The 10827-nt window shown below is 37.7% G+C and overlaps 3 protein-coding genes across 4 annotated transcripts in view; 1 reads left to right on the forward strand and 2 right to left on the reverse strand.

Annotated features, from left to right (window-relative positions):
- The window catches only part of kiaa1328 (KIAA1328 ortholog), a 12037-nt gene extending 8335 nt beyond the window's left edge, over positions 1-3702 (reverse strand). Inside the window, exons 1-5 of one of the 2 annotated variants that reach the window (XM_017036617.2) lie at positions 3510-3702; positions 2902-2931; positions 2535-2809; positions 2338-2435; positions 1366-1481 (exon numbers count right to left, since the gene is read on the reverse strand). In XM_017036617.2, coding sequence (XP_016892106.1) covers positions 1366-1481; positions 2338-2435; positions 2535-2809; positions 2902-2931; positions 3510-3564 — 574 coding nt within the window. In that variant the 5' untranslated portion in view covers positions 3565-3702. The remainder of the gene's footprint in view (positions 1-1365; positions 1482-2337; positions 2436-2534; positions 2810-2901; positions 2932-3509) is intronic. The other variant, XM_008320416.3, reaches the window with a different exon arrangement.
- A 117-nt stretch (positions 3703-3819) lies between these two features.
- Positions 3820-6642, forward strand: tpgs2 (tubulin polyglutamylase complex subunit 2). The gene is made up of 7 exons (XM_008320413.3): positions 3820-4041; positions 4142-4221; positions 4305-4392; positions 4762-4902; positions 5065-5178; positions 5328-5491; positions 6424-6642. Exons 1-7 carry the CDS (start codon positions 3966-3968, stop codon positions 6640-6642), a joined length of 882 nt encoding a protein of 293 aa, XP_008318635.1. The 5' UTR covers positions 3820-3965.
- aqp7 (aquaporin 7) lies at positions 5659-10540 on the reverse strand. Its single transcript, XM_008320415.3, has 6 exons — positions 10223-10540; positions 9325-9451; positions 9108-9245; positions 8725-8843; positions 8422-8639; positions 5659-8159 (listed from the first exon to the last, which is right to left on the reverse strand). The coding sequence occupies exons 1-6, from the start codon at positions 10349-10351 to the stop codon at positions 7967-7969; spliced, it is 924 nt and encodes a 307-aa protein (XP_008318637.1). The 5' UTR covers positions 10352-10540; the 3' UTR covers positions 5659-7966.
- Between the last annotated feature and the right edge of the window lie 287 nt (positions 10541-10827).

A 10827-nucleotide genomic window follows, 5' to 3' on the forward strand; every position in this document is an offset into this window, starting at 1 on the left:
TTTTTGCCTGAGAACAGCCGTCCATGACTCTTGCACGCACGTAAAAAGACCACATCTCCCCCCAGAGGTATGTGGATCCTAACACTCTGTCCTCTCAAATACTTTTTAATAGAGTTTAGAAGTTTGGTGTAAATGCCAGGTCTCTGAGCCAAAGTGCCTTTAATTGAGTTATGCTTTCCTAATTTTCACCACCACCAGAGCCAGTCATGCAATTTAACAGCCAGGTCAATTAGTTTTCATATTAAATTTGTTTTCAAACTAAATTGACTGCTGGCCATGATACAATATGACCCGGGCTGAATTGTTATGAGACAGTAAGCGGAGTTCAGGGTGCAATTAACAACATAATATGACTATGACTACAGTGCTGATGTTATGTTGGGTAATGGTACTTGCTGTAGTGGGATTCACGCCAGTAGGTCTGGTTCAAATTCATTTACTGCCTCATCTCCTAACCCTGGTAAAAACAAGGGGAGAGTGGCATCAGAAATCTTTCCACTGTGATAACCCCTGATGACACATCTTATCTCATTTAATAAAAATGAACCGATACAATATACTGAAATGAACTATAAGCAATAACAATTAGAAATGAAAACAATGAGCTAATAAGATTTGGCACAAGTTACATAGGTGTATTTTCAATCACTTTATGCTAAATTATTTTAGTTTAGAAAATATAGATGTTTTTGGTACCGTGTACACAACAGTACATGTGCTACAAGCATTAGCAAAAAAACATCTTCAACAGCATAAAGCCCTTCTGTATATTTCCAGTCTCATCCTGTAACCTTAACTGAAGCAACACTGCCCCCTACAGACTTTACATTTGAAAAGCACATTTGACAACGACCACAAACCATGCAAAATAACATTTTTAGAACTTTATGAAAATAACTATGTGAACTAATTTGCATGGGTGACAACAGTCTAATGTGTTATTTTGTGATTGTGGTTGATCAACAACAAGTCCAGTGCTAATGATGACACAAGCCATGATTACAGTAAGTAGGTTACAATTAACTACGCTGTAGTGTAGCGGTTAGCACATCTGCCTTACATGCAGAAGGTCCAGGGTTCAAGCCCCAGAGTAACCATCTACTTGGTGCCTCTAGTAGATCTGCTATTAATAAAACATTTCCCCAGTGTGAGATCAATAAAGTTGTTTTTTTTTTAATAAGAAAAAACACACAGGGGAAAAAGAATATCCCCATGTGGATTAGATCAGTCTTGATTTCTGATTTTATGAACAACATTTGAGATTCTATCATTAGATAAAAGACACCCAGACCAATACACCAACTCACCTCACACTGGATAATTCAGTGTAGGTTTTTTCTATTTTACTTATTTCTGAAAGGATACTTTCCCTCTCGTTCATTATTATCACATTCTGCTGCTCCAGCTGCTGGATCTTGCATTCAAAGTTTTCCTGTTCATATTTCAAACGCTTCACTGATTTTTCCTTCTCCTCGCTGACTCTAGAAACAAGATATAAGGGAAACCATAGATGAGTAGTAAACTACCAAAGAGGAGAAAATAACCCACCACAATTCACACATATAGTGCCTATCATACTTATTCACCCCTGTTGATGTTTCACCTTTTTACTGCTTTCATAAAACAATCATGGTAAAAAGAAAATTGGCTTTTTTCACAGAAAAACGTATTGGAAAAAACTCTTTAATGTCAGAGTGAAAACAGAATTCTACAAAGTAATGTCAATAGAGATACATTCAACTGGTGCCAGTCTCACTATTAGTGAAATGAGGATCACCTGAGTAGTGTGGGTGTGTCTCAAATAATTGAGATATAAAACACCTGTATTCTGAGACCCAGAGACTGGTTCATCAGTATTCTTTGCTACCATTACACCATGAAGACAGAAGAACACTCCAAGAAACCCACAGAAAAGGTTGTTGAAAAATGTGAGTCAGAGGATGGATTAAACAAAATTCCAAGGCATTGAACATCCCCTGGATTTCAGTGACAACAATCATCAAGAAATGTAAGAACTATCTGAACTGAGTGACAGGAGCCTAGGAGTCTATTGAGAGAAGCTACCAAGAGCTTTATAACTACTCTGGAGTTACAAGCTTCAGGCAAAGGGGCATCTACTAAATACTGAAGAGGGTGAATCATTATACAAACTTTTTCTCTCTATATTTTTCTGTTTCATTGACTTTGTAGAAATGTTTTCACTTTCATATTTTTTTTTTACTTTTTTGTAAAAGTCACCATAACTGATTTATGAAAACAAAAGGGTAAAACATCCAAAGATATGATTAGACACTTCTGTTGATTAATTAAGGAAGAGGTGGATGATTGCAGCCCTACCTGGCTAGCTCTTCAATTAGGTTTGCAATTCGGCGCTTATCTTCGGAGCAGAGGTCTTTCAAAGATATTTGGCTTTTGACACTTGTGTCAGAAATTACCTGTTAATAGAAACAAAATATTGAGAATGTGCTTGCCCTCTTCCATAAACACAAATGTGGACATAATGCAACTCTGTAGGAGGAAAACATTTGAGTTACCTGTGCTTGTGGTAAAAAAGTGACAAGAGAAGGACTGTTCTCTGGTAACAGAGCAGCCCTTTGGTGGACTGACAGGTTTTCCTTTGTGTAGAACCCAGCACCATTACTCTGTGTATGACCCTGTTTTTTGCCTCCCTTCTTTGAAGCAGACTCCTTCTTACAGTCAGACCTATGTCCTGCTGCACCTTGAATTTTGGCACCTCTGTTACTGACTGTGAAAGTGCTGTCTGATTCCAGGCTGACGGGGATGTGGCTAAACACCTCTCCATTCACTCCTGATAACAAGTGAGAGAACAGAAGAAGAAAGTCCATGTAGTAATGTACAAAGAATATTTTCAAATAAGTTGAAAAGATCTAAGGGACCCACCAGGAACAAAGACAAATGGCTGCTCCTCATCTGACAAAAGAAACAAAGAAAATGCTGTATGTTAATTATATTGATTTTATTTCAATTACTATTAATTTAATTACATTGTATAGAAATTATCAGAAGTAGGCAATAGCCAACTTTAATTACAAATGTAAGAAATGTGTATGCCTACTGTACAAAGCAAACTCGATTGTATATCCTTTCTGCCACTAAATTTTGTAAAATGTAAAGAGAAAATTTGAATTCACATTTCACAATAATAAAAAAACAGCCGTTTTGAACACAGTATTCTTAATGACTTATTTGATGTACTCGCCTCCAACATTACACGTTAACACAGCTCATAAACTCCAACTTAAGGTAATCAAAAGTCAACTAATTAATTCCACGGTGTATTTACACCTATTAATGTACAAGACTGGACATCACTGCAAAGATATAACAATAGTAACGAAGTTACAAACTAGCTTCCGCTTCCACAAAATGACAACAAAACAGCATTTGAAAAGATATCTGCATTTGATTAACCTTAAATGGTGACAAGTTGAGTTGTTTATGCAGTGTAAAAATTTAGGCACTGTAAAGTATTGACGACGTATACATACCTCCATTAACCCAAAATATTCCAGAACTTCCACTTTTTGTTTTCTTCGCCGCCATGTTGAATCGACCGCCACCACTCCCCGGGAACTAAGCGCGTTGTCAAGGGAAGACAACTCCGCCCCTCTCAAGGGCCTGAAGTCGATTGGTTATTCGCTGATAACGAGCATTTCTATTAGTTGAAACAACTATCAATCTCCCCTCATGTCAGTTCGTATAACAGAACGTCCTACTTTCACGCGCATATGACTGGCTAGAAGTAGTAGTGGTTGACAATGTATTTGGTGATTGGTTTAAACTAGCAGGAACTGTTATTCTACACCAATCAAAATAAGGTAGAGGCGGGTCGCGTGGAAATTAGTTTATATCAGCTGATATAGATGATGCGAGGAAAAAGGGGGCTGTTTACATCTGATGCTTACATCTTTTGAAAAAAAAAAAATACTGTTATATAGTTTATAATGGAAGCAGTAAAGGAGAGCTCCGCGTTCAAATGTGTCGCTGAGAGACTAACACTCGGCATCACGAGAATACTTGGTTAGTGCTCACTGTGGCGTTTTAACCTCGGTGAACTGTGTTGCTAGCTTAGAATGGAATCTAATGAATTTCATTCATTCATTCGTTTGTGTTTTACCAGAAAACATGCCAGGTGTGATCGATGTCCGCGTCGCAGAGAGAGAGCCTGCAGACAAGAGGAGCCTGCTATCATGGGAACAGGTGGAAAATAAACACACGTTGCAGTAAATGTGAATCTGGTCTGCACATTATGTCGCACTTAAACGTATGTATTTCTCCATAAGAAAAACACTTGCATTTTACCAGAAGACCTGAGAGATTTCTATCAGACAACGGATGGTTTTACTCTGACCTGGAACGTTAAACTTGATAGTAAGTCACGTTATTATATCTCAGTTCTCTGTGACCAATCGTATACAGTAAATAACTCTAAAACCAACAACATACTCTAAAACATTTTGAACAAGGAAATGATAGCAGTGGTTGATATTTTATTTTCTAATATTTTATTTCAAGGTTACTTATTATTCTATTTTAAAGCCGTTTTTAAAAAACTATGAGATGAATATTGAAGATTCTTCTAAAGAATTATTTATCATACCCTTTTAACCTCCTGCAAATTTTTGGGATTCTGTTGCAGGCCTAAGCAATGCAATCTACATCTAATGTTGATCAGACACAAATGTGTCATTGCTTCTTTTTTTTTCTTTCTCTCTCTATGCGTGTGTGCACACCATTCAGATGAGTGCGTTCCCCTTGGATGCATGGTAGTGCACAGTGTGGCCAGGCTGTGTCCACTCCTGCAACCAGTATCTCTTTTCTCTCTGCCTAACGCACCATCTCTGGCTGACTTGGAGTGGGACGAAGACAGTGCACAAAGTGGTAACATTAATTTTTCTCCTGCAATTATAATGCACAAATTACAGTGTGTCATTTGCAGTTATGTGTGTTTGTGTTTGCTGATTTGTGAAGGGAGAAGTCTTACGTATTAAAATGAATTGCAATGAAAATGATTACTCAGCATTCATTGATTCACTGTGGCAGGCTCGGAGACAGCTCCTGCTGCTCCACATTTTGATTCCCGGAGCAGAATCTTTGAACTGGATTCTTGCAGTGGGAATGGCAAGGTGTGCTTGGTCTACAAAAACTGCACCCCAGGTTTGTAAACCAAATTTGAATTAATCTTCCCTTGCCATAAATGACTTATTTACACAATTTTATATATATATATATATATATATATATATAAAATAATTAGTTAATTAATTAAATAGTTTGATACATATTTTTTTCTTTTGTTGCTGCAGGTGTAGTGGCTCAGCAGAGTGAAATCTGGTTCCTGGACCGATCCCTGTGCTGGCATTTTTTGACACAAACCTTCACCTCTTACTACCGACTGATGATAACACATCTGGGTCTACCTGAGTGGCAGTATAACTTCACCCCATATGGCCCCAGTCCCCAGGCCAAGGTATAATAAAACCTAACCATCTATAATAGCTAGTTAACCTGCATGAACACAGACACAGAAACAAATATTAATACATAGAAATCACTCGGATCTTAAGATGAGTATCTGTTTGAATAGATACTTGTGCTACACCCAACATCCCACGTGCACAGCACCACAGAGAAGAATCTGGTCATACAACATTTTAACATAATCAAGTAAATATACAAACACTAGCCAAGGTTTAACAGTGGAATTTCCTTGACAGAGGCTCCCATGATACAGACTTAGTTGTGAGATTTGAAAGTGTGTGTAAAGGAAGGGTCTTTTATTTATGTATGCAAAAAAAAAAACAAGTCTGACATTTTGTGCTTCTTAAAGAACATCACTGTTATACAAAGCATTTGTAATATCTTTAAAAAAGTTCAGCAACTAAACATAAAGCAGCAAAAATGTATGTCATATAGTTTTTAATTCAACTATTAATACAGTGCAGAGTAATTTGTTTTTAGCATTATAGGCATTGTGCTGTGGATAAAGAGCTTCTGCAAACATTTAATTGTATGCTTTAATTTTCCCTAATAAAAAATGATGTCTAGTCCTCAAATACTTGACAGTGAAATCCCAACTTGCAGTCACTGCAGGTATAAAAAAGACACTTTATTTTGTACTTTCCATTTGCAGTATACTTTCATATCATCGTATTTATTTTTGTAAACAAGTTTATAAAACTGACATAATGCATTTATCTTCTGAAGCACAGCTATTGCAGATTCATCATCTTTCAATCCCTATGCACTGAAAACAAGAAAGTAAATTGTAAATACAATGGTTTGTGATTAAAATTCAGATAGTAATTAGACCTTTGCAGTTTTCCTGTGTTGTTTTTTATGCTTTAAACTGTGGTTGTTAAAATATTTTTCAAAGGGTCAATTTGCTTTTCTCCTGTGCAGCAGTGGGCGTCCCTATATCAGCCATTGACCTTCAGGAGTGAAACAAGCCTGGCTGATTCTGCAGGAGAACCCTATTTTAATAAACTGGACCCTACCAAGGCCTTTAAAGGCAAAACAAAGGCACCAGCTCCCAAAAAGAAGCAGTCCACACAGTGCAACTCAGGAAATACTGCAAAGAGCCAGGGATGTACGGTAAGACCGATTGGGGCAAAGCGTTGAAAAGTCCCCACAAAGATAAAAAACCATGTTTGAGCAGCAGTGATTCTGAGAAAAAAAATGTCTCCAACAGTTGGAGGCACATTTAATGTATATTGAGGTTTTTGGAGGTTGTTTTTTTTTTCCATTTTGTTTTTCATTCTGTTAAATGAGGCTTTTCGCAGCAGTTCAAAGCACTTGAGTAACATATTGATTATTTGCCACCTCATTTAGCATTAGGGTGACACCTCCTGGTAAAAACAACTCGAAGCAGAGCTTTAAAAAATTATCACATGCAGCTGAAATATTTAACACGTTAAACCGACATGTTGTCAATTGTATTAGCACTGAATCTTTAAATGACAAATATTTACCCAATAAGTGCAATACATCATTGTATAATGGTAGTTATTATCACTGATGTTGTAAATATTTTGAATGCCCCATACAGTACTGTGTAATTTCACCAGAAAATTAAAAATCCCTTCATCTCTGAGTGACTGTCAAATGGACTTATAACAATTCTGTTGGATGGTAAAGGTGGTTCTAATCTGCAGGCAGTTTCACATTAGTCAGTTAATATATCACAGCTACATCTTGTTTTAACAGTGAGCCACATTCTGACACAATCTAGATCTAGTCTGAGCAAATATTGAACATTTTGACTTGCAGTTTACTACATAATTTTTTTATTTTTTATTTTTATTTTTTTGGCAAAGTGATTCCGTGTACTGGCGGTAATGATTTATTTATTTATTTATTGCTTTTTTATTTTATTTTTATATATATTAATTTCATATTATGTCCAGACATGCCCTAGCCACTAAAGACACAATTTCATTTTTATTATAAAATTAAAAACAAATTAATTGAAGTGCAAGAATTTGGCTTTGTCTTTTCTTTACATACCTTCTTTACTTATCGACCTCCTCTGACCTCCACTGGTTGTCATAATTAATTGTTAATGTAGTAAATCCAGTCATGTAGGCTAAAAATTATCACCATGTCAGGGGTCCCTAATCACTTGGTACCGGGTCACAGTAAATTAATTAATACTTCCCTTAATTTAAGGAGAACTTGGTCATTTGTGTTTACTTCCTTCAAAATAATACATCTTTCAGACTCCAATACTAACAGAATAAAGCCTAAAAAATGTTTTACTTTTTTTTACTGATTCTTAACAATGAACAGTGTGAATGTCCACAGAACCGGCTGGTACTGGCAAAATTGTCCTTTAAACTAAAAAGGTTGGGGCCCCCACCTACCGTAAGTCTCCTCCTTTATTTTGGTCTTCAGTTTTCCTTATACTCCATGCATGAATACTTCAGCAGAACACAGATGCTGTTCCTCACACACACGCGTCTGCAAAGTTGTTTTTAGGATTTTCCTCTTGGACAACGTCCTCCTCAAATAAGCCCTCACCAAGAGGCAGAGGCAGTGGTGGATGGTGCAATTCCACTAAGGCCTTGTAGAGCCCTGCACCCAATACTCCTCCAATAGGGGGAGCAATCAGGGGTACCCACCACCAACCACGTCCAGCCCTAGATGGATGAAGAACAATTAGATGGTAAATTTAAGAAAAGAGGTAATTTTTTCTATAAATAATTACTGTTATTTTGGGGTTTTTTTGTTTTTGTTTTTTTTACCAGAGTGGCAGTAAACAAAGTACATGTTTGGTGAAAAACTGGAGGGAATATTTAATCATTAACAGAGGTTTTAAGCACTACTTGACCTGAATTGACGTTGTTGTGCATATACAGCGGACCTCTCTCTTTATGATGACACAATTCATCATTCATTTACCTAAACACATCAGCTCCCCAGCCTGCTATTGCAGTAAAGACCCTCGGTCCAATGTCTCTGTTGGGGTTTATTGCATAGCCGCTGTTGCTGCCCAAGGAAATACCAATAAGTAGCACCAGGAGTCCCACAGCAGCAGGCTCACTGCCTGCAGCGGCCGGTTTGTTCCTCTGGTCTGACAGAGCCATCAGGCCCAACAGCAGCATGGCAGTGCCAAAAACCTGGAGAACACAGGCGTGAAACCATACAGAATAGTACGGCATGCGTTGTGATTTGTTGCTGTCCTTTCAGTCTTTTTCAGGCTACCTGGTCAATGAATCCAGCCATTAGGGACAGATATGGTGCAGGATAGGTGGCAAAGATACCAGCAGTGGCTCTGTCGCCAGTTACTGTCAGGTTTCCTCCACAGTAATCATGTATGGCTTCTGCATATATGGAAACAAAATATATTAGATGATGTTTTGTTTTGTTTTTTTTACTTTTTTTATAATTAATCAGTAAGATGGGGCTTTTTCAAAGACAAAAGAACTAAATGATTTGTGGCATTATAACTAAAACATACCAAACACAAAGTTAAAAATAATAATAATAAAAATGGAAACAATAACTGATGAAGTTAAAGTTGGGACAGAGGTGGACAATATATCTGAGGAAAAGCCCAGAAGAGAAACTGTTGGTGAATTCCTTACCGTAGTAAACAGCATAAATGGTCCCAGCTGCCACGAAGGAACCCACAAGCTGTGCAAATAAATATACAGGTAACATCTTCCATGCAAGGCGACCAAAAGTGCACATGGTGAATGATACTGCAGCGTTCATGTGTGCCCCTAGTGGAATAAGAAAGCATAATAAATACAGGACACTGACTGTTTCTTAGGCAGAGTTCACAAAGTTTAAGTCCTGTACCTGAAACGTTTCCTCCAACATGGATGCCCATAGCAACTCCCAGTGCAAAACCCAGGTTGATGCTGAGGTACTGTCCAAAGGCTCCCTGCCCTGTCACCACCTGGGCTACAGACCCCAGGCCAAACGCCTGGTTCCAGAGAAACAATAAGGTTATGTTGTAAGGCAATGTCTCTAATGCTAATTAAAACAGCAGAAAAAGACTCACAGACAGAGAGATAAAATAAGACACATGAAATGGTAACAAATATACAATTAATTAATTTACAAAGATAATTAAATGTATTTTCTTTGTTTAAATTTGAGTGAAAGTAAAAAGCAGGAAAAAGAAGTGCAAAAACTGCTGCTGGTAAATAGGAAGTGGTTACATATTCAGATCAAAAGTCATGCGCTAACTCAGCAAACATTAAGGCTGTAAGTAGATTAGTAGGCTAATGTGTGTACACAAAATACACGGAAGAAAAAAAGAAATGTAATGTATTTTGTGTAAACAAAATTATTTTTTATACAATAGCAGAAGAAAACCACAAGAAAGTAGGTCAATGTAAATGTGTGAACACTGTGTGTATGTGTGTGTTTTATGTGTGGTCTAAGTATAAGTTCATTGTACTAGTTAACAGATACATGCGACTTGCCATGTGGTCCGTGACCTGACCAGGCCTCTGTTTTTGATTTCCTAGTTCACCCACTCAAACCCACCAATCCCCACTCACAGACCCCCACCATGTGACTACCGAGTGTGCTTTGTTGTTGGTTTGCCACCGGATGTCATCAGGGTCAAGAGTGTGACTTTGTAAGACATAACGGTCCCCACAGAGTCTCACACAGAAGGACAGGACTCAATCAAATGGTTTCTAAACAAATATCACTCCACACACACTTTTAATGAACTCTTTCTTACCATCATGACATATGTGCAAAGGCATTCAGCAAGTCCCACACGAACAAGCTCACTCTTTATCCAAACTTTGGGGCGAGTAACTTTGCCCCCTTTGCGCAGAGAGACCCCCGCTTCTGCCAAGTCCTTCATTTCTTCTGCTTCTCTACTTTGGCCTGTTTGTTACTCTGTTTCTTATTTATAAAGTTCCTTCATTGTTTGTAGTAGTCCACCAGAAAGTGTGCTTCTGCCGTGTCCTCCTTGTACTTTTCTTTCTGTTTGTGTCTCTCTCCCTCTTTTCCTCTCACCCACTGTCACACGTACCCATCGGGCTTTGTCCACAGTTTAGAACTTTGTCCCCACCCCCAGCTCCACACACTCACACACATCCACCAATGGTTTTGCGCTCTGTGGGATACACCACCAATAGGAGGAAGGGTTTTGAAAATGTAACTGCCCTGCTCTGCCATGAATATGCTGATTAGTCTAAATGCTTTAACATAACCTCAGTAGTTTGGTAGAAGTTTTTTTTTTTTTTTTTTCAGCTTAAAAATGTCCAGTTAATTTATAAAACATGATTCGTGACTGAATAAAACATTTATATATTAGATTTATTAGATTTATTTAGA

This window comes from Cynoglossus semilaevis, chromosome 11 (genome assembly GCF_000523025.1).
Source record: "Cynoglossus semilaevis isolate Cse_v1.0 chromosome 11, Cse_v1.0, whole genome shotgun sequence".
Lineage (NCBI taxonomy): Eukaryota > Metazoa > Chordata > Actinopteri > Pleuronectiformes > Cynoglossidae > Cynoglossus > Cynoglossus semilaevis.